The sequence below is a fragment of the Rhinolophus sinicus genome, chromosome 3 (assembly GCF_057876585.1).
Source record: "Rhinolophus sinicus isolate RSI-liver-muscle chromosome 3, RSI-T2T, whole genome shotgun sequence".
Lineage (NCBI taxonomy): Eukaryota > Metazoa > Chordata > Mammalia > Chiroptera > Rhinolophidae > Rhinolophus > Rhinolophus sinicus.
The window spans coordinates 183244165-183269125 of NC_142503.1; the positions used below are offsets into that span (position 1 = coordinate 183244165).

At 35.1% G+C, this 24961-nt stretch overlaps 1 protein-coding gene across 9 annotated transcripts in view; it reads right to left on the bottom strand.

The window, feature by feature from the left end:
* Nucleotides 1-24961, bottom strand: part of CEP128 (centrosomal protein 128) — a 345597-nt gene that overhangs the window by 260773 nt on the left and 59863 nt on the right. For all 9 annotated transcript variants that reach the window (XM_074327098.2, XM_074327095.2, XM_074327093.2 and 6 more), the window contains 4 exons: nt 18140-18226; nt 15891-15965; nt 13542-13674; nt 8442-8593 (listed from right to left, as the gene is read on the bottom strand). In XM_074327098.2, the coding sequence (XP_074183199.2) occupies nt 8442-8593; nt 13542-13674; nt 15891-15965; nt 18140-18226 (447 nt within the window). The remainder of the gene's footprint in view (nt 1-8441; nt 8594-13541; nt 13675-15890; nt 15966-18139; nt 18227-24961) is intronic.

Below are 24961 nucleotides of genomic sequence, written 5' to 3' on the forward strand. Positions count from 1 at the left end.
TGATGTGGCAGCTGACAGGACTAAGATAAATTACATAGTTCAACTAAAGAAGTATTATTTTATGTCTAATTACATGACATAGCAAGGAGGAAAAACTAAATGTCACATAACACTTAATATTATTGCTGTACAATCAATATAGAGTATTACAGTTTATTTGAAACAGATCCAGCACATGACCTTAAATGATACAATAACCTTCTGCGTTTGGAAGAAATCAATTTTTCTATTTTTGACAGAAGGAGAAAAGAGAAGCTAAGTAAGTCTAAATGAGATAAAAGAACCCTGTATTTTTAAAAGTAAATATTGTTTCAAACAAAAATTATGATCCCTTGAGATACCACCTCACACCCATTAGGATGGCTACTATTAAAAACAAACAAACAAAAAAAACAAACAAACAGAAAATAACAAGTGTTGATGAGGATGTGGAGAAACTGAAACACTTGTACACTGTTGGTGGAAACACAAAATGGTACAGACACTGTGGAAAACAGCCTGGTGGTTCCACAAAAGACTAAAAACAGAATTACCATATAACCCACCAATTCCATTCTGGGTATGTCCCCAATAGAACTGGAAGCAGGGTCTCAAAGAGATATTTGTACACCCATGTTCATAACAGCATTATTCACAAGAGCTGAAACGTGGAAGCAACCCACATGTCTATTAACTGATGCATGGATAGCAAAATGTGGTATATATAAACAATGGAACATTATTCAGCCTGACTAGGAAGGAAAATGTGCAATATGCTACAACATGGATGAATCTTAAAGACATTATGCTAAGTAAAATAAGCCAATTACAAAACAACAAAAGTTATATGATTCCACTTATAGGAAGTAAATAGAACAGTCAAAATCATAAAGACATAAAGTATAATGGCGGTTGCCAGAGGCTTGGGGGAGGAGAGAATGGGGAGTTATTAATTAATAGTATAGAGCTTCAGGGGCGGATGAATGGTTCTGACGGTAGCACAAGACAACGAATGTATTTAATACCACTGAACTATACACTTAAAAATGGTTAAGATGGTGAATTTTACATGTATTTTACCACAATGAAAAAAGACAAAAGAAATAATAATCCCTCTTTTGACTCCAGTAGACATGGAAAGGGATAGCTTTCAGGGATGTTTCTTTAAGCAGCCACTCAATAAAGTCCAAGAACGCCAACCCCCCATTACAGCCGTGCCACATTCAGACAATCAAAGTAAAATCAGTGTGCTTTCTGTACCAATGAGAATTTAGGACGGTGCATATGACAGTTATGTTTACACTATACTTTAGTCTGTTTAGTGTGCAATAGCAATGTCTAAAAAAAAATCGATGTATAGACCTTCACTACAAAATACTTTATTACTAAACAATGCTAACCATCATCTGAGTCTTGGGCAAGTCCTAATCCTTCTGCTGGTGGAGGGCGTTACTTCGATGTTCATGGCTGCTGACTGAGCAGGGTGGTGGTTGCTGAAGGTTGGGCTGGGCTCTGGCAATTTCTTAAAATAAGACAACAGTGAAGTTTGCCACATTGATTGACTCTTTCTTTCATGAACGATTTCTCTGTAGGATGTAATACTGTTTGATAGCATTTTACAGACAGTAGAACTTCTTGCAAAATTTGAGTCAATTCTCTCAAACCCTGCTGCTGCTTTATCAACTAAGTTTGTGTAATATTCTAAATCCTTTGTTGTTGTTTCAAACTTCAGAATATCTTCACCAGGAGTAGATTGTATCTCAAGAAACCACTTTCTTTGCTCATCCCTAAGAAGCAACTCCTCATCCATTAAAGCTTTATCATGAGATGCAGCAATTCAGTCACATCTTCAGGCTCCACTTCTAATTCTAGTTCTCATGCTATTTCCATCACATTCTCAGTTATTTCCTCCACTGAAGTCTTGAACCCCTAAAAATCATCCAGGAGGGCTAGAACTCCTGCTAATGTTGATATTTTGACTCCTTCCTGTGAATCATGAATGTTCCTAATGGTATCTAGAATAGCGAATCCTTTCCAGAATGTTTTCAATTTTCTCGACACAGGGTTGCCACAAACCTTCAATTGGTAAAAAAAAAAAAAAAGAAAAAATGCGGTATCTGTGAAGTGCAATAAAGCAGAGCACAATAAAACGAGGTATGCCTTTATATAAATAATAGGACTGCTCCGGATAATAATATCTTTCCTCTCCAAAACATTTACTTTTGCTTACATGGGCAGTTCAAACACGGACAGATAACATCAAAGCAGATTCTAGCTATGCTACAGCCTTTGTGACTATTAGTGCATTTTCTGTTCACCCAGACTCCTAGGGGATCCCTCTAGGTATCCCAACTGAAAGTATGGGACGTTTACCATGGCTCTTCCTTTTCAACGGGCCTAGGCTCTGTTGTAAGCTCTGCTCAGTTTGTGATTCAGAAAATATTTCAAGGGAAAAGTTGTGCCAAGTGTCAGATCCATCACCCTATACTCCCCTTCTCTAAAAAATACTTGACGCCTCCTGCCCATGTACCCAGAAAACTGATAACTTCAAACAGATTTTTCAAAACATCTTACCCAGTTTTTCTCAATAGGAGATCTCTTCTGCAATAAGAGTCCACCAATAACAAAGGCAGCACGTCTTCTTTAATCAGAATTGCCAAAAGTTTTCCTAATTTGTTAATCTTCTCTAAGGAAGAGCAAACTATAGTCTAACATCGTTGCATTATAGGTACCCTAAAAACTATATATCACATGATATACACACATACTTCAAGCAAAGTACTAGAAATTATATACATTTAATACATTTTTTAAAACCTTGCTAATATTGACCTTTGTTTATGTTACTCATGGGTTCCTTATTAAAAACTAAAAGAATGTTTTCTCAGTGCATATGAATAATTTAGTTTTTTCTTACAAAGATAATTTATACTATCCGAACATTTTCAAGAATATAATAGACCTCTTGACTTTTTGTTGTTTAAGGCTAAATACAATCTCATTTCTAAAATGAATCTCATTTCTTCTTTTAGAAAGCTGCCTGAAAACAAACATCTAAAAGACAATTTCATGTTCCACTTAAAATGATATGCTATCAAATTCAAATCATTATAAAGATAAGGTAACTATAAGGACTACAGGAATAGTGTATGAACGGTTACAATTTGCTTATTATACGGTCTACTATCCCCCTTTTAATGGTAGTCAATTACTTACATTCTGCAAGAACATTACTTCATTTGTTTCCTATCACCCATTTTTCCATAGCAAGTCCTTCAATAATTACTCTCAATGTTGTATTTTATCTTTATAATTGCTTTAAATACTAAATCTACCTATACCTAATATAAGTTATTAACTGTTTTGTGAGGAATGTAAGTTTCTCTCTCTCTCTCCACACCTGCTGCACATGCCTACTCACACGGACACACATGGACGTACGCCCACATACACACACACACACACACACACACACACACACACACTACATATACACAAAGATAAGAATCACAAAGATCTACATGTTTAATTTACATGTAAAACACAAGTTGGAAATTATCATGATTTAAGAAAATAAAGAACTCGAAATGGACATTTCTTTTTGAAATGGACATTTTTATTCCTAAGTTATGTCTTTATTTGCCACATTCAAATGATAAACTATAATGAATGTTAGTGATAGTTTAAAGGCAAACATATTTTATCTACTTCTACTTTCTGGCTTTGTAGAAATATTCGTGCAGCTCAGAGTTACAGAAAATAGAAAGACTGCCTTTCTTCACAACTCCTAAAATTCCCATTTTCCCTTATAGATGAAAGAGCTGAGAATTAAACCAAATCTTCCAGGAAATGTAAAGGGTTATTTGTTTGTTTTGTTTTGTTTTTCGCTTTATTTAGTTTCAGAGTTCTTACTTATAGAGCATCTCTGCCAATAGTCACCTTTATGGAGAACTTGGAGTACAGAGCATTATGGGTTAGCAATTTGCTCAATGTCAGAGTTAATTTGGATGATAACAGGCAGACCTCATCTCCACTAGGTTTGACAATTTTAGCCTCTGTCTATAAAGTTTGGCTGCCAATGTTCATTTTCTTTATAATCTAATCTGTTTAAAATCTGATTAAAAATTACTTAACACTCAGATGATACCTTATTTTACAGCACGCACTTGGATAAGGAAGAAATTATTAAGATAAAAAGAAGTACAATAGGACATTACAGGCAGGGTAATTAAGAAGCCTAAGATCATAGGTCTCCAAGGAGGGTTTAAAAGTAATAGGGGAGACCACTTCATGGACGGTGCAGGTGCCTGACCGTTGTGGTGTGTGCACTTGAAGCGGAAGCTGAATAGTGATGGGTGTCGACCGTGGTTTTATATATTTATTTATATATATATATATATATATATATATATATATATTCCCCCCCCCCCCCATGGGTTGTGGAGTGCAGCACAGGGAATGGGGTCAGTGAAACTGTGGCGGTTGTGTGGGATGTCGGAGAGGTTGTAGATTGGGGGAGGGGTGTTGTCACTTTGTGAGGGGTATAAATGTCTATTACATTGTTTTGTACACATGAAACTAATTTAAAAATAAAGTAATAGTGAAGGAGGCATTATTGCATAGTAAAGGGGCCAGCTTTATGCAAGAAATGCAAGAATCGAAAGAGTTTATCCTAGAAGCATGGTAAAAGGAACAACCTTCCTTCAATTTCTACTGTACTAACGATCAAAAAGAAGTTATTATTCATTATCATTTCTGTTTTCCACTACCCTTCCTCTTTTTAAAAGTAAATTCTGGCATTGCAGTCCCGAGTTTCTGCTAATGAATAATCATGTCAGTTGTCACTCAATTATCACTTCCAACATCTAATCTAAATTATGTACAGCACCTTGGTTTTTTTCCTTTCTTTAAAGTTCTTCATTGAATTTAAAAGTCAAATATTTTTCAAGTAGAGTAAATTGATGGAAGATGGAGGCTGAGATTAAATCAGGAGGAATCATTGATCAAGGATGCTTGGAATTCTTATGAATACAAATAGCCTATCAAGGTTAATGAGGTTCAATTCAAGTTTAGAAGAAGAAAAAAAATGCACTTAGTATTTTCTATGCATATACAGATTTAAGGTCTTAGGTACAATTTGAAAGGTAAATTATGCAAACTCAAATGAAGCTTTCAGTTAGGCATTTTACAAGCTATTTTCACTGTTTTTTCCCCCCCCATGTAAAATACCTGCTTAAAATATATATTCTCGATCAACAAAAACTAATGCAATTAGAGAGAAAGGGCAAAAGTCCCCTTGAATACTGGCAACTCTTCCAGAAATTAATGTGCTTTTAAGGAATGTACAACGTTAGCTTTAAAAAATAGCCATAAAAATGTTCTACAATATATTGTTTCAGTCGACAAATATTAATTCAGTGCCTAACATGGGTAAGACATTGCCGGAAGGCACAAAGGCACACAGAGATAAGACTTGGTTCTTCAACCAGACTCATCTATGCTCTGAAAAGGGACCTATGTCTGTTTCGTAAGTGGCTCCTAGAATGCCACAAGTTTGAATCTGACACCAACACATACTGATAAATGGTCTGGAGCAAAATCTGTGCACAGCAACATTTCAAAAGAAAATGTAAACAGAAGATTGAGCATCAGAGTGGAGCAGACGAAAAGATTGTTAGAAAGACAGGAAAAAAAAAAAAAAGTCAGTTCAATGCACTCCAGGAATAAAGACAAAATCTGGTGAAACAAATGAGAGTTCTGGTGATAAGAATGCTGTTAAACAGAGGTGGCGGGTTGGGGAGCCGTATGATAGCCAGGAACAGTCCTTTAGACATCATTATTCTCTGATTCTGTGTTCATCAAGCAATTTTTTTGTTGTCGTTACTAATTTAGCTTTCCAAAACCTAGGTATAGAAAATTGAGAGACTGGTGGCCTGCATAGGAGAACAGCGTTTAAATATCCGCATAGGACCGCCGCAGAATACATATTGCTCTCTCATGAGTTTCACTGTTAACAGGATCCAGACTCTCAGATCACATTAATTTTAGGACACAGAAAACTCAAGTTTCCAGATGTGAGGACAAGACCTTGAAAAATGATATCTTCACTAAGGAAAGGACATCAAGGTTGGGTTTGTCTTAACGACAGGGTAGCTTTCCTCTGCAGCCTCTTTTCTCTTTTGTTTCAACCCACTTCGAAATCTTAAAGAAATATACCCAATTACTTTAAGACAGGGTGAGAAAGAGGTGCTATAAGGACATTAGTGATGTGGGCAAACGGATGGTTCAGAAGGAAGGATTATCAGCTCTGGAGGACGTGTTACAAAGTCAAGGTTAAAGAGAAAGACAATGATCCAACAAACCATAAGAAATGTGACTATACCAATAATCTCATTTTGTGCATTTTTTCTTATTTGTATTCGGTCTCTAAAAAATAACTAAAAGAGTTTAATTTCCATTTTTTATAGAATGTATAAGGCAACATCCCCATACAACTCACATAATATTTTCTGAAATTAAAGCAGAGACTAAATGTTTTTCAATTAAATTTCAATAAAATCCCCAACTGTCCGAGGTTAAATTGAGTGATCCATGATCTGAATCTCTCACAAAGTCTATGCTAGATGTCACTTTGAGAATAGGTTGGTAATAAAGATATTCAATAGACCTCCACAAGGTATGAAAAATAAACCATAATCGGAAGTGTCACTAAATCCAAAACAACTGATGTAAATTTAATTACTTTATTTTTCAAATAAGAAAATCAGAAAATAAAAATGCTTTAATGGTAATTTCTTCCAAGATGAATGTTATTTTGTGATTATCTTTTTCAGTGACAACTGGGGCGGGGTGGGGAATCTTTCATCATCCAAAAGAAATTTGAATTAGACTTGAGACAAACTCAAAGAATTTTCTGCGTCAATTTTAGAATGTCATCTGCATAGGGACAGGGAAATCTGCTGGATTTTTGTTCACTGCTAATGTCACCAGCACCTAGAATAGTGCCTGGCTATTAAGTTTTTAGTATGTGAGCAAATGATCAGCTTCTTTCTCCAATTGTCTTTCATATCCAAATCTATACAACTAATCGAAACTAACCCAAGAGAACTCCAACTCTTTCCTAACCCATGTGAAAATGTGAAAAACCTTAATTAGGACAAGGGGAAAGCCAGGCTCTCTGAATGAGAGCATTATCAGGTTACTGTAAGTCATTTTTTTAAATGCCTATGTATTTGAGATCTTTTTACAATTTATTCCATAAGTGGTAAATGGGGGGAAAAAAACAAAACAATGGTAAGGGAAGGAGGGAGGAAGGACAGACCACCATGTCGTTCTACTGAGCTTAGCAAAGAGATTTTTCTAACTTTGATATTTATTAGCATAGCTTTTTTTAAATACTTCATTGTGGAAAAATAATCAAATTTTAGCACTTTTGTCAGCAGGATCAAGGGCTAAAATAATATCTATGAAGTAAACTTTAAAAGTCCTGCAATTACAATTGCTCTGAAAATATTTCTAATAAGTAATTATTAAACATGTAGAGAGGACCTTGTAAAAAGTACGTCACTATTTCATTAACTATACAATCTGAATCTTGAATCAAATCTAAAATACATTTTCTATTGTCGCACTGACAAGATGAAAGAAAAACTCAGACTGGAGTAACATTAAGTATTTCCTTTGGATTATATAAGGTTAGATGCTTTTAACACCAATTTTCTACCTTTCATTATAATTTAGGAACGTCTTCAATGAGGTAACTTACTATAACTAGAACACAAACTTTACTAATAAAAACAGAAAAACAGATACACAGGAATATTGATACTTATCTATTTCCAAACGTGTCATCCATGTTTGATCTAATTTGCATAATTACCGAAGTAAAGCCATTCCCTTTTTATGAAGTTCTTTCCTTTGAATTTTAATATTTCCTGATTATTACCCCCATCTGTTGTAGATAAAAGGTGAGCAGGAAATGGTAGCTGCTTAGTGACACCTCATGCATGGTTACCATGTCATTCATGATTAATACGCAACCCTAAACTAATGCAGGCATCACAACTCTACCTCAAGCAGAACGGCTAGATACTTGAAAATCTTTACAGTTCCAAAGAAGAAGTATCAGTAATACCGTTTTGCTGCAAAGTCCACCAGTTTCACTCCCTCAAATAAATAATAATTCACTGTTCCTTCAGAGACAAAAAGTCCCTTCTGCCTGTGGGAAGGGCTCAACTGCTACTAGAGCAAAAATATTTTCAAGTTTAGTAGGTTCCTGGCTTTGAGGTCCAAATGAAAGAGAAATGAATCCATAGAAATGTCTACATATAATCAGCCATCTACATGAGTTTACATTACCAAAGTTCATAAACTATCACAATCTTTACATTAAAATTTCATTAAGCAATTCTATGAAACAAAACCAAAGTCCTTTGAATATGGCTTAAAAATAACAAAGTCACCTCCACTTGTGCTTCTAAATGTGCCTTCTCGTTGTCTTTTCGCTCCACGCACCGCCTCGCTTCCTCTAACTCAGATGCCATGGCACTGACGTTCAGCTGTATTCTCAAATCTGACATCTGCTTCTCCAGATCCTCTTTTCCCCGCTCAACCCCTTAAAAGAGAAAAGGTAAAGCTTGATGACTGTTGTTTATTCACAGAAGGATGTACTTTTGAATGGTACAAAGCCCTGATGTTTTAATGTTCCAGCTAACACGGTCCACCTATTAACACTGTCACTCAGCAGACTTCAGAATTTGCCGGTCTTGTTTCAAGGCTCAGTTTTCTAAAATATGTACACTGACAAGTTTTCCGGTATGATTCCACTTTGATACTAAAACTTAAAATGTTATTTGATTTCTTGTACAATTTAGTTCAGGAAAATCCTACACATGTTTTTAACTTTCCTTACATCCCTACATTACCTTCGAACTCTAACAAAAATACTTCAGAATTTTCAACTATGCCCCTGCCAACTGAAGTTCACATAACAAAATGCTTTTCTTGCAACATAAACAAATGTTGTTGTTAAATCTGTTACGACCAGTAACTTACTAATTCTGGAGAGTACTACCCGAAATTATATCACTGAATATAAATTGACTTAGTATTTAATTCAATATGAAATACTTGTTCTGTGATGTACAGCACACTGTAATATCACCTTCTTCAAAGATAAATAACACAAAAACCCTTTCTCAATGAGCTTGTACTCCAAGAATAGGAACAAGATATAAAGTACATCCCTGAGTCTAAGATGTCAAAAATTGGAAAATATTTATCAATTTAAAACTATTGGTTTTTCAGTAGTTTCCATTCCAAAAAGGAAAGGTGGAAGGAAACACTACCAAATCAAATGTATAGCTCATTCATAAGACACACCCCAACTTTAGAAATATCAAAGTGTTTAAAATAGCACATCTTGGATGGAAGACACATAGGAATTTTAATAGTGTAAGAACACTGACAGGTACTATACAGATATTTCTGCATAGTATAATGGTTATTACACCAAAATAGTACAAAGGATGGGGTGATCATCTTGGTGAGAAACCGAGGTAGGAAGAATTGGGAACTAAGTTAGATTTAAAGAATGGATATAAAATTTCACCAAGCAAAGGAGATAAAGTTGGGGTAATTATTTCAGGGAAAGGAAACAGCAGAAAGCACTGAGGTATTATATTGACTATTCAGGTAACTACACATACAGTAGTTTTATATAGCTGACACATATGAGGGAGGGAAAGTGGCAGGTAGCAGGGAGTTTACGCACTGCTAGGGAGGGAGCTTACAAATTATCCTGCAAACCAGGAATTAGCAAACATTTTCTGTAAAGGGTCAGACAGTAAATATTTCAGCCATATGACCTCTGTCACAACTACTTCACTCTGCCATTGTATTGCAAAAGTAACATAGACAGTGCATAAATGTATTCCAATTAAGTTTATTTATGAAAGTTTGGATTTGGCCCATGGGCCGTACTTTGTCTATCCCTGCTAGGTCTCCAACCTAAAAATATGCATATTTGTTTAAGACTAAATATCTTTATTCATTTTATAAATGTATGTATTCACTCATTTATAAATGTTTCATTTGTATATGTGTGCATATAACATATAGATATAGATGTTTCATAATATATACATAACATTAGTATATATATATATAAAATGTTAGTATGAATATATATTATATAAAACATGGAGATATGAATACATCTGAATGCATATACATATTGTATATTAATGAAATGTATGTATTTTAGGTGTGGAGACATATTTGGCTATGTTTCATAATATAGACACATATAAAATATCAGTATGGAGGTAGATGGATAGATACATATACAGAGGGTGCCAAAAAAATGTATACACATTTCAAGAAAGGAAAAAGTGTATTAAAATTGTAATGCTCCATATATACCAAAAACAAAAGCTGAATACAAGTCATGTGTGTACATTTTTTTGGCACCCCTGGTATTTATATGAATGAAATTTGCATGAATGAAACATTTAGCAAAATTAAAATAGTTAAAACATAAGGTATAAAATATAAATAATGTTACACACACTCTCCTCCCACATCCAGAGGATTGTCTCACACACTCCCTTTTGAAGAACACTTGCAACAAACAGTGATGAGCTAGTAAATGGTAGCAGTTAAGAGCTCAAGTTTGGGGAGAAAAAGATTTGGGTCTGCTCCTTCCCATAAATATGACCTTAGGCAAGGTATTCACTCTGTTTGTTCCTCAGTCTTTTCTTAAAAAAAAAAAAAAATCATTAAAATAGAAATAAGAAGAGTAGTTTTCTCCCAGAACAGTTATAAGAACTAAAGGAGACAATGTAAAATGAGTAGCATAAGGCATTGCATGTAGTAAGAACTCAATAAATTATGAGAGGTTTTAATCAAGAGAGTCACATGAATGGTTTGTGTCTTAGAAGGGTCCCTGTAGTAGCAGTACAGAAGATAGATCACAGAGGAACTAGAATAAGACAAGAGGGTAATACAGATGACAGATGAGATGGAGAATGACTAAACTGGGGTAGCAGAATAAAAAAGAGGATGGGGCAAATTCAAGAGATCTCTAGATCTATAATTAGACAGGATATCAGGACGAATTAGATGGTGGGAAGAAGGAATAATTTCAGATGTTCTTTGTATTTTAGGCTTCGCTATCTGTCTGGATAAAGGATGATGCCATCAATTGATATAAGGAATAAAAATAGGTTTTGAGGAAAGGATGAATTCAGATTTAAATCTGTTGACTGAGCACGCTATGTATGGAACAGCACATGGAGACGTGAAAAGAGTAACTCCATCTACGGGGCTGAAGGTCAGGAGAATGGAGCTCCGTTTAGGGATCATCATTTATAGGTGGCTAAACAATAATGTTAAACAACAACCTCTATGGAGAAGTACTGAGTGAGAAAAGCCATAAACAAGATTCTACACAACACCAGCACTTAAAAGACAAACTGTGAACAGGGAAGCATCAAATGGCAAGAATGAAAACAACTAAGGCAGAAGAATCAGGAAAGAGTAGGAGTACTGAAATCAGTGGAAGAGTTCCAAAGAGGAAGAAGAAATAAACAGGGGTCAAGTAAGATAAGTAATGGCAAGATTCCTTTGAATTTAAGTGAGGAGAACACTAATAAACTAAGCAAAGTCAATTTTACAAGAGAGGTGGAAGTCATTTCACAGTGGGCAGAGGAACAAACAGCAGCCAGAGGGTGACAATGAGTGTGATTTCTTCTGTACAATTTATTTTTTTTTTATAAACAATGCAAGTATTCTATAAGATGAAAACTCCAGAATTGTTAAAAGAAGGTGAAGAAGTTCATTATCTCATTAATAAGAGAACTTTTAGATTTTTTTAAACCTGGTAAACAGTTAAGAAAAATGAGATTTTTCTAGTCTTCAAAGACTTACACCCTGGGTTTGGTGATGACTTTTTAGATTCAGCACCAAAGTCACAAACCATGAAAGAAATATCTGATAAGCTGGACTTCATTAAAATTTAATTTTTTCAGCTTTGTAAAAGACATTGTCAAGAGAACAAAAAGACAAGCCACAGATTGCGAGAAATTATTTGCAAAGACATATGTGATAAAGGACTGTTTACTGAAATATACAAAGGACTCTCAAAACTCAACAATAAGGAAACAAACGACGCAACTAAAAAATGGACCAAAGACTTCAACAAATATTTCACCAAAAAAGACATACAGGTAGCAAATAAGCATAATAAAAGATGCATGTCATCAGGAAAATGTAAATCAAAACAACGAGACACCACTCCAACCTGTAAGAATGGCCAAAATCCGTAACACTGACAAAGGCAAATGCTGACAAGGATGTGGAACAAAAAGATGCGGAACTCTCATTCACTGCTGATGGGAATGAGAAATGATACAGTCATTTTGGAGGACAGTTTGGAAGAATCCTATAAAACCAAACATACTACCATACATCCCGCAATCACACTCTTTGGTATTTACCCAAAGAGGATGAAAACTTATGTCCACACAAAAACCTGCACATAGATGTTTAGTTTATAGCAGCTTTACTCATAATTGCCAAAACTTGGAAGCAACCAAGATGGCCTTCAGTAGGTAAATGGATAAGCAGTGGTACATTCAGACAATGTAAAAGAGAGAGAGAGAGAAAGGGGGAGGGGGGAAGGAAAAAGAGAGAGGGAGAGAGCACGTCATGAAAACACATGAAGGAAACAAAAGCATGTCACTAAGTAAAAGAAAACAATTTGAAAAAGTTGCATACCATGCGATTCCAACTATATGAGATTCTGAAAAAGGCAAAACTATGGAGACCGTAAAAAGATCAGTGGTTGCCAGGAGTTAAGCGGGACAGAGAGATGAATAGGTGGAGCACAGAGGATTTTAGGGCAGTGAAACTACTCTATGATAATATAATGGCAGACAGAGGTCATTATGCATTTGTCCAATCCCACAGAATGCACAACACCAAGAGTGAATCCTAATGTAAAATATGGACTTTGGATGATACTGGTGTGTCAATGCAGGCTCTTCATTTACAACAAACATACCACTCTGGTGGAGAATGCTGAAAACGGGGGAGGCTATGCACGTGTGGGAGCAGGGCGTACATGAGAAATCTCTGTACTTTCTGCTCAATATTGCTATAAACATAAAACTAAAAAAATAAAGTCTGTTTCAAAAAATTATTATTAATTTGTTTGAAAGTGCTGTAGTAGATCAAGACAACGATTTAGTGGTTACCAGAAGGTAAGGGGGTAGGGGAGGTGGGAAAAGGGAAAAGGGGGTCAAATATGTGGTGATAGAAGGAGAACTGACTCTGGGTGCTGAGCACACAAGGTGATATATAGATGATGTATTATAGAATTGTACACTTGAAACCTGTATAATTTTATTAACCAACGTCACCCCAATAAAATTAATAAAAAATATTTAAAAAAAGAAAGAGGAAGATGACGAGCACAACATAAGAAACGCAGTTCTGAAAATGGGATGTATTTAAGAAAGATAAAACACACACACACACACATTTACAGATCAGAATTATACCTCTTCTAAATCTCCAGTCATCTCCTTGTTCATCCTGGTGGTTTGACTGTTGCTTGGAAATCTGAGATACCTGATGCTGGAAACCTTTTCGATCGCCTTCTGCTTTCATAAGTTGTATGCGGAGTTCATCTACCTAAATACATACAGTCAAAAATTACAATTTTTTGAGTTTTAAAAGCAGGAAAAGAGTAACTGAACTCGCAAATCAGTACAAATTATTTTTCTAGGGGAAAAAGTTTACCTCTCTTGTACTATTATGGTAAGCACAAACTGAAGCCAAGCTAATGTTGTATGCCAAGCATAGTGGCATAGCCTCTTGCTCCATTTCTTTACTCCTTCTATTCCTTCCACAAAATATGAAGGTCTTTTCCCCTTCTCTGGTTTTACTATGACAAAGAATTTGACCACTTTTTTTTTTTAATCCCTTATTCTCCCCTCAGTCCTCTCTACTAGGCACTATTAACCCAAACCACCTCCAATTAAGTACTATATGTTTTCATATTTTTCACTGATTTTCTTTCATGAGCCCAGGTCTATAGGTTTGTAAACTCAAGAAAAATGATCTGGATTTAGCATATTTACATATCAAAGTACTGTTCAAATAAACAAACAGTAAATGCTGTTGAAAAAACTGTAAACTCCTGGAGGTGAGGGATTATTTATTCATTTTGGGATTTCCAAAGAGTAGCAAATTGCCTAGACATACCAGATATGTCCCCAATGACCATTAAACAAGTTAGCAGTGGCAAAAAGATTCAGCTAAAGTCACTGACAACATAAACACAAAAATCTCTTACTTCAAAAGATGAGATTATAGCTCTTCCCATAAGCGGTAACCTCTGAAAACGGTTCGCTATTCGCTTGGCCCAGGGAACCCCACAAAAATCATGGAAATTGAGAAGTTCCAATCTTCGTGTTCACTTTAAGAACACGCGTGAAACTGCCCAGGCCATCAAGGGTATGCATATCCAAAGAGCCCCAAGTATCTAAAGGATGTCATGTTACAGAAGCAATGTGTGGCATTCCGTCCTTAATGGTGGAGTCGGGAGGTGTACCCAGGCCAGACAGAGGGGCTGGACGCAGGGTCAGTGGCCCAAAAAGAGTGCAGAATGTTTACTGCACAGGCTTAAAAATACAGAGAGGAGTGCTGAACTTAAGGGCTGAGATGTAGACTCTCTGGTCACTGAGCACAGCCAGGTGAACAAAGGTTAACCCACACATGAGCTCCCCTGCCACACTGAGATGGTCCTAACTGAGAAAGAGCAGGTTGCTCTTAAACCAGAAGAGGCGGTTGCACAGAAGAAAAAGATCTCCCAGAAGAAACTGAAGAAACAAAAACTTATGGCCTAGGAGTAAATTCAGCATCAAATAAATGCTAATAAAAAGTGGGGGGAAAAAAGGAGATCGTAAACTACAAATCAGAATTCCAAAATAACCATAATGGAATCGAACACAAATATAAACTTCCAAAAAAGAAAATCTGAACTCTGACAATATTAATTCCAATGGACCACCAGCTGCAGAACAAAGCCAATGAACATTGTTAATGGTTTTGCAAAACAGGTGCTATGGTGTATTTTCAGCACTAATTGTCAAAATGTAATATCTTTCTAAACATCTATGACATCTGACATATTTACCTACTAAGTATGTTATGCAGTGAATTATATAACTCACACCTCAACAGAGAGGAAACTACAATTGTATTTTGTATTAAATACAGGCAGAGAATCAGTTAGAAACCCACAAGCCCTTATCCAATGCACGTAAGATAACTATCTCAAGTTATCAAACTTTACATATCAGAAGCCCCAAATTCCCACTGTGGGCTAATAGGCTGCAAAATGTTATGCTCTAAATGTAAGGCTCTAAAATTAAGCCTTAGCCTTGGTTAACGAGGGGCAGGTAGCATCTTAAAAATGTGAATATAAGACAATGATGCATTCAAAACAAAGTAACTTGAACACACAAAGGTCTGTTTTAGTATTTTACTTCCTCCTTCACTCTCCAATGCCTCTTTAAATAAAAATAAGCTCCTGGGAAAATTTTATCTTACACATCCAGTCTCACTTTTACACTGGTTATGCTAAGAGATAAGTCCCAAGTTGGAGCAGCAGTCAGCAAGATACACTGTCACAGTGGGAACTAGCGCGGGTGTTTTGTACCAGCTTTCTCTGAATTTTCCTGAAAGGATTTCATCTTTTGCTTATGTGTGCTGACACACAATCCTTAGGGGGGAAAAAAAAATTCTAGACCTAGGTTTTTCCTTTCACAAAGACATTTAATAGAGAAGGAGACTCAATCCTGATTTAATTTAAAAGCAGATTATCATAGCTTGCATAGACTTACCTGCTGCAAAAGTGTTTCTCTGCTGCCTTCTGACTGATTCAGTAACCTTCGAGATAGCTCCAATTCCTGTTCAAGCTAGAGTTTCAACAAGGGATAAACAAAAAGGTTCAATGGGGCAGACAATAACTAAATTATATGGGCACAGTTTAAGAGGAGAAAAGTGGAAAAGTTTTCAGAAGATAATGTGAAAGGATAAATACCTATAAACACACATTAATGCTTCCATGAAAATAATGTTAATTGCACAACAAAAAGTGAACCGGACCAGACCTCCCATCTCAACTATGACCCTGTTTAAATCTCTTTTCCTTAGGCCTCTTTTCTGTTATCTCTAAAATAAGGATTTTTTATTAGACAACCTCTGAGATTCCCTCCAGTTCTAAATCACTTTAATCTAAATTCTAAAGCCATTTTTTCTTTAAATTAGTACATGTAGTATCATATGAAATGAATTAGAATGAAAACTTCAGAAACCGAATGACTCAAAATATATTTCATCCAATTGCTGATTTTGTATATTCTGAATATCCTTACATACCTACTATTTCCAATACCCACAACATTCCTAAAATTTTTAAATATCTAAGTTCAGAATAAGACATTTAAAATTTCTTGAGTAATACTGCTCTTAGATACATATCCATGAAAAATGTGCCAGTTAGGTGACTAAATACCTACCCTACAAAGCCTGACTGTGTGACTAGGTTACTTCAAGTGGGAAAATATAATCGGATGTGAAAGGGAGCAAAATATGCCACCCCAAAATATGCCTTTTTGGCATAAGGATTATTTTGAGCGAAAGGCAATCAAGACCCAGCCATCACAGGAAAAGATTTGGACCTTCCCCTTAATTATGTGAAAGAACTTAAAAGGTCTACACCAGAAAGAGAGCTTTCTGTATCTGGAAGACTTAAATACAAAGCAGGGCAAATATTTCTTTACCAAACATTTGTTTTTCTCATCTTCCTACTACCTGTATGTTCGTCCTTTACAAATTGTACATGTGGTAGGCATGACTACCAAGGAGTAGCAGTGTGGTAACGGATCAGTTCTGTGACGGCAGTAACATGAATCTATACATGAAATAAAATTGCACAGAACTACACACTCAACACACAGCTGAGTGCACATAAAGCCGGTGAAATCTGCATAAGCTCTGTGGATTGTACCAATGTCAATTTCCTGATTTTAATATTGAATGACAATTATGTAAAATGCTACCATTGAGGGAAACTGAGTGAAGGGCTCATGTGACCTCTCTCTACTTTTTGTTTTGCAACACCCTATGAATCTGTAATTATTTCAGAATAATCCATTTATATAACTTGTTAAAAATTATATACATATGGCTCATAAAACAAATGTCCTACTTTTTTTTAAGTAAAGTATATGTGAAATCACAGCATCTAACAAAATATTTTCTGGTCTGTTCTCTTGTTTCTACGGAGAAATAAAGGTGGAACGAATCACACCTCAGTCAAAACAATTTCAAAATCTACCAGGCCCACATCGGTCATCAACCCTGGGTAACAGCAGCCGTCTTACCTCCCAAGGGGCAAACCTGAGGACCCGCCGTACATTGCTTACACTAGAGGCAGCATGAACATATCACTTAATTTGACATTGGTTGGAGAAATAAAACAAAGGAGGTAATTTTGGATAGAAAAAGAAATAATGAAGAACGTTACGTCAGGGGCAAATTTTCACTTCAGCATTCATTACCTTGTGCTCATCCTTAAACCTAGTCATTTGCAAACTGGGGAGAGTTTTGGGCGCTCTGAATTCCCTTCTAACTCTTACCGTGCCAGGCTCCATAGGGCAAAAGAAATGAATATATGTGAAAAGTCCTTAATATTTCATGAGAACATAGGATTTTTTCCTCTAGGCTGTTAACTATGACTGTCTTCTATAATGAAAACAAATATATCAAAAAAAACCCATCATTAAACAACAGGCCTTTCCCAACCCTGCAGCAAATTCAAGCTCTTTAAATGTTCCCCAGCAAGGAACTATAAAGTTTAGTCACCCCTAGAAGAGAAGGCTACATGACAAGATAGCAAATGTCCCCTATGTTTCTAGAAGCATGTAGCAGAGAGTGGCAGAGCCTTCAAACCACGTGACTCCACATCAATACATAAAGGCTTCACTGTTGTTCTAACAAATGGCCTGAGACACTTTTCAAGGCACTCAACAAATATCAATGGCCCCAAACAGCATTACTCTTTGGAAGATGACTTTCAATATCTTACTTGACTCTTCTCAGTTTCAGTTTGTCTTAGCTTATTTTTCATTACTCCCTCATTCTCATCTGCTTTAGCTTCTTGTTTCTTCAATGCCTAAAATGAAAGAGGTTGGAAAACCTGTATTACTCCAAAATACGTATGAAACTTAAAGACACTACTAGTATTTACTAAGAAAAGACTGAGGAAGTTGAATATGTGTTGTCCAAAATATATAAAGCAGTCACGACCTGCTCATTCACTGAAGTCCTAAGGGCATTTCAGTGGGGGTCAAATACCATGTTTCCCCAAAAATAAGACCTAACCGGAAAATAAGCCCTAGCATGATTTTTCAGGATGACATCCCCTGAACATAAGCCCTAATGCATATTTTAGAAAAAAAATTAATATTAAGACCCGGTCTTATTTTCGGGGAAAAACCCTGATCTTCCTAATCAATTTCCACTTAGTTTCACTTTTCCAATCTTGCGGTATTCTGTTACGCAATTAGAGACTATAGACAGCGAACAGTTTTCTTGGAAACAAGCAAAGCTTGCTGGCTGCTGAAATAACAGCATTTAAAAGTTACATTTTCTGCAAATTTAGGCATAGTACTAAAAACAAACTCAGTAGTTTTCCAAATTCTGCAAAAAATCTCATCAAGGTAGAAACATGCTTGTTGCATCATTATTACATATACATTTTATCACAATATGTAACTGGCTCGTCAAACCATACTTCATGCAGAGGAGAAAAAAAGCATTCTTTTCTACATTTTTCTTTCATTAATAAGATGGAAAAAACTTTTTAAAAATACAAATTTCAAAAGTTAACCACAAAAGTGTTTATTTCAATGTTAAAATTAAACTTAAGGAAAAATTTATACTTGGAACAATCTTTCATGACATCTAAAAGGCATTCCATGTGTTCAAAAAAAAATTTTGACCATTTTAGCATTTAGACTTAGATGGTGTATGTGTAGAGGCCATACAAACTGAGAAACACCAAACTGTCAGAAGTGTTTTCAACAGGATCTATGGCGCTCAACAGAAAAAAGATTTTTAGGCAAACAGCAAAACATGTTAAAAAGTGTTTTGATGTAAGTATAACCAATCATATTCAGTTTCATGAACTTAAATGTTGAACAAATAATTTCTAAGTGCATTTACAAAGTGCCAGAGGCTGTGCTAGGGGCTACTAATGTATGTGTACATCAAATAACCACGGTTCCCTATCCATGAGATTATAGCTCCCTCTGCCATGACTCCTTCTCTCACTAATAAACAGAAATGGAGGGGCGAGACATCATCAGAATGAAAAATAATTTGGGTTTAAGTATAATAATATAATAACACTTTTATAGTGTTTACCATGTCCAGGCATTCTGCTTCTTACATATATGAACTATTAATAAATACATTACCTATGTTGAATATATCGATTTAAACTTTCTGATAAATCCATGAGTTATGATTAAGCTCATTCTATTAAGGGAGAAATTGGGGTACAAGTAGTTGAGTCACTTGCCCATTCTAAGTAGTTCATTCACCTAGTTAGCGACACAGACAGGTCAGAGACTCCGGCTGTCTGCCCCTTAACGACGGAGTGACACTGCCTCTCCATGATGAAATAATCATATGAACTTGATAGGGTGGCTATGAAAACTAAATAATTTGGTATTTGTAGAGCTTTAAAATGTGCAATGAAAGACAACTATTATGAATTGTTAATGTTGATAAAGTATTAAAATCGTAATATTTTCAGGTAGTTACCAAGTGATTTTGACGTTTGCTATTTGGTCTTGAGGGTAAGTGGAATTTATAACATTTAATTCTATATGCATAATCTTTCAATTTTGGCTTGTTATAGGTGTTTATAAATTTTTCTGAACAAAATTATCCTGGAAACTTGAAAATTACTGCTGACATCTTTATTCTTTCCATGCTTCCTCGGTCTTTCCCCACCCAATATGAGTGTGTATGAAAACGGAGAAACATGAAGAAACAAAGACATAAATTGTTGCTACATTTTTTAACCACTTTATAAAATTTTGAAGTAGTTTATTCCTCAGCATTATGATTCCAACCTAGCCCTATTTATGTTTATGAGTTAAATTTAATTGGTTATCTTTTCAATTATTTTTCCATTGAATGAAAAACCAGCCTGGGCTTTACCACAGAGGGGAGATTCTGAGGAAGACTTCATCAGGCACTTAATAAATTTCAAGCAACTATAAATAGTAGGTTTCCAGTTCTGGATTCAGAGTCCTAAGCAGGAGCTACTCCAAATGAGTATGCAGTTGAAGGCTCACCCAAGTCAGGTGAGGTCACTTGAGGCCATAAACCCATTCAAATAAGAAGGGTTAATCCCAAACATAAGAGCCATTCCCTTCCAAAGCTGAGTTCAAAATCTAACTAGGAAGACTCTGCAACCTTCAACCAGTAGGTGCTAAGATCCTTCCAATGAGATTTGCACATCTTTTCATGTTCAAGATTGTTTTCACCTCTGTCCTCTGCTTACTGAGGTAAGAGAAACAGAAGGAGACACCTGCTAAGCTTTACAAACTTGACTTGACCTCATGCTGGACCTCAAAGAGTTTGACTTAAGATCTGAAACTCAAAAAATTCTCTAGTGAATACATTTTTCCATTTTACTAACTAGAATTAATCCATTTCTGTCCCTCGCTCATGATTGCAAAAGTCACATTTTAAAAATTCTATAACACTTTACATCAAAAAAAATAAGAAAGTTATATTTACATTTCCCAAGTGTTTGCACACTTTATTTTGATTAGTGCATTAAAAATACTCTATTTATTAGAAAAGAATCAGTCAGTCCATCCCATACTCAAAGGAAAAAGAATTAAGCTCCATCTCGCAGAGGGAAAATATCAAAGAATGTGTGGAAATATGTTAAAACCACTAAAGTAATTAACAAATATTTTGGTAGATATTTTGAGGCTATGCAAGTATCCTTCAATTTTCACCCACCAATTTTAGCTCAAAGCCAGACCAACTATAACACTATCAGTTCTTTTCTGGCCTACAAATTTTTCCCCCATCAAACCTGATAGTCTAATGTAACCCAGATTCCTAGTAAATTAACTCACAGGCCACTGCTCACCAATAAATAGAATACCGAACCTCTTTGCATTTACCCCAAGATAACTTGCTTACATGAAAAACATTAATGAGCGATCTGGAATTTACATAAAATTATATAGGGGGGTGGAGTACACCAATCAAAACTCCCTCAAACATTGGGTGCTCTATAAATTCTCCTGAGCAACTCCACCAATCAGGAATTCCTTTCTTCCCTGTTCCCCTACATCTTGTCCAGCCTCATTACTTTTTTCTTTTTATTTATTTATTTTTTTAGCTTCTGGGCCTTCCCCACATGCTTCTAAATCTCCCTCTCCAAGTTAGGCAGAACAATATGCCTCTATTCCAGTTCTCAATTTTGAACACCTATATTCATAACCATGCCCAACACCCTAAAGAAAAGACCTATCAGTTACCAACATCCATTCCCCTTAAAGGGCAGTGTGGGAAATAACTATTTTCATTCTCACACTAATAGATTTTAATCTTCATTTCTTATAATTAGTACAAATATTAATAATTTTACTTGGTGTTATTAAAGGAAGAAAAATCAATAAGCTGAACTTTAATCAAATTGTGTTTTCTGTTTCCAGTACATGGAATTATACCCTATAAAACATAATTCTTCTGAAAGTCAACAGTCTATTTGTTTTAAATCCAAATTTCCATATATGAGCTAGCTGAATAAGAGAACCTCTAATTCTCTTGGATACCTAGGAATTTGCAATAAAATTTCCTTTTTTCCTCACTTCCCACTTTCAACATCTGACCATTTACAATAACACTTTTCCAAAATAATATATTTTTCTATCGCAGCTCGACTTGGTGCCTAAAATGTTATTTAACACTCTTTTTTTTTTATTTCTCCTTTTACTCTAAGGACATGTAAGTATTAGAAAATTTAGTCAATGAGAACTTCGATTCCATTGTTTTCAGTAGAGAGCAAAAGTAAGGTACTGAAGAGCAACCCCAAGCAATATACTGCATTTCCACCATATCATCTTGAAATATCATTAAGTTCAAACATTATTTCTGCTTTCTCTATACCATGAGTCAGTAAACAAGTAAACACGCAAGCAGCATTCTAGGCCAGAATATTGAACCTACTTCCTGCATTACCTAATTTAAAATGAAAGACAAAGAAAGAAAAATTTAACTCTGAAGACCTAGAAAATACATATTAATGCACTTTAAACTTCTGAAAACCCTGATAATACTCCACGAGAAACATTTTTAAAATGAACAGAATCAAAATTAAAAGCCATTTCTTTAAATCTTAATAATAAACTTTAACTCATTTACTACCTTCTTTAAATGTATAAGCCTGCAATGGATTTCTTTTCCATTTGACTTAGATCAAGCAACTTAGAATTATATTAAAACTGACCCAGTAAAAGCAGTTATAAAAAGAGAAGAAAACATCACATGCCAATGAATTTCTATTACTATGTTATTTTGCCCTTTAAAGCTTGTTTTTTTCATAAAAGCAGTTTAGCTGTAAAGCTATCATGTGCCCTGCTCTAGGATTGTGACTGTCTTACACATTTCAGATCAGAGCAATAACACTGAGCCTTAATACAGAGTCCCTGGGGCACATTTAAACCTTGTAACAACAATTTTTCTTCTTTGCCTTAAGTGTGTCTATTTCCATTAAAAAGACTAACATACTCAGTATTGTGCTACTGCACTTCTTTAGAGATAGATGATTCTGAATTCTCAGTTATACGTATATATATATATATATATATATATATATATATATATATATATATGTATATGTATATATACATACATATGTATCTGTGTGTATATATACACACACATATATACATATATATCTATTTATTATATATTATATAAAATATATCATATATTTATATATATATATATATTTTTTTTTTTTTTTTTAATGCAGCCTTTCTTTTTAGAGAGGAGGAGAAAGGAGAAAAGGAAAATGTTTGTAGACATCTATCTCATCTGAGTATAAAAACTCCCACAACTTTGACAATAGGCATGTTTATCAAGAGGCTCTAAAAATAACACACTCAAAAATGTAGAACAAATAGGGAATTAAAAGGCCCTTTGTCTACTTTCAATGGACCAGCAAGCTTGGGTAAGAAGGATGGAATTGGAATAAAATAAAGGTCACATCTTAACTCTCACACAGGCCACTGAAATTTCAGGGGGAAAAAAATGATGAACATAAGCTATCCTGTTCCATTCTAATCACTTCCGCTTCCATGCTGTTGGTCACAAGGGCAGGAACATGGAGCTGATTCACTGGGAAACCAGCAGGACTCGGAGAAGCAAGTCTGTGCTCATATGGAACACTAGGTCAGTAATGCTATACTTAAAGGTATAAACTTTCAAATCAGTTTGCGTTTTTTTTTTCCAAGTAACAATAAAGAATGAAGAAGCCATGTTTCTTAGAAAAATAGTTGTTCTTATACATATTTTAAAGACCTTTGGTTTTGGAGCAATTTTAGGTTCACAGCAAAACTGGGAGGAAAGTACAGAGTTCCAATACACACCCGGCCCCCACACATGCATAACATCCCTCTTTACCAATATCCTCCTCGTTATCAATTTGCCAGTACATTTGTTACAAATGATAAACCTATACTGACACATCACCCAAAGTCCACAGTATACATTAGGGTTCACTCTTGGCATTGCACATGCTATGGGTTTGGACAAGTATATAATAACATGTGTCCATCCTTATAGCATCAAACAGAGTGTGTTCACTGCCCTAAAAATTCTCTGTGCTCCACCCTATTCATCACCCCCCTCCCTACTCCAACTCCTGGCAACCACTGATCTTTCTACTGTCTCCATAGATTTTTCTTTTCTAGATGCCACCTAGTCAGAATCATACAGGATTCTGTGGTCTTTTCAGATTGTCTTTTTATTTAGTAAAATGCCTTTAAGGTTCCTCTGCATTTTTCCATGGCTTCATTGCTCATTTGACTATATTTTTATAATTAAATTATTCATGTAGGTATAAAAATAAAAGTCAGAGCAAAAAAATATTTTAAGTTCCAAAATATAACGATATTTTGATCCAAATTAGACCCCACAGCTATAAAGTTACTACTGATTGTTTGTATTTATGAATATTAAAAACTTCAAGTATCTTGAAGGACATTCGTTAGATTTTAAATCAAGATACAATGTTATTAAGTACTCAGTATATATAAAACACTATTATGACAACCTTATTTAACTAGAATTTTTTTTTTTTGAAAATGGAAATCCAGTGTCTATTTCCAAAATTCTCATTTGGAAACCTAAATCACAGGTCTAAAACCATCAAACATCAACAGAATTATACACATTTTGAAAAGGATTATATATGCCTAATACAGCAGGATTTTACTGCTCATAACCTGTACTACTCACTCAGATTAACATAGATTTTATTTCTGTCAAGTTCTCTGAATTTCTAAATTTTGTTTTTTCCTAAATCAAGTTAGAGATTCCTCCCACAAGAGAACTAGCTAAAGTCATGGAAAATTTTAGCCTTTAAATTCATCCAGTTGGGGATTATCTGTGCCAACAAAAACCAAAACAAAACAAAAAAAAATTAAGTTTCTCTTCAAGGCAGAAAACAATGCATTCATATTCTAAATCCCTAAATCAATACCTACTTAAAAAATAGCTAGATAGATTTTAACTTAAATTGTTCAAAGAAATTTATTTTTCAGCCATAACCAAGGAACAAAAATGTTAGACCAACATCTACAATTTG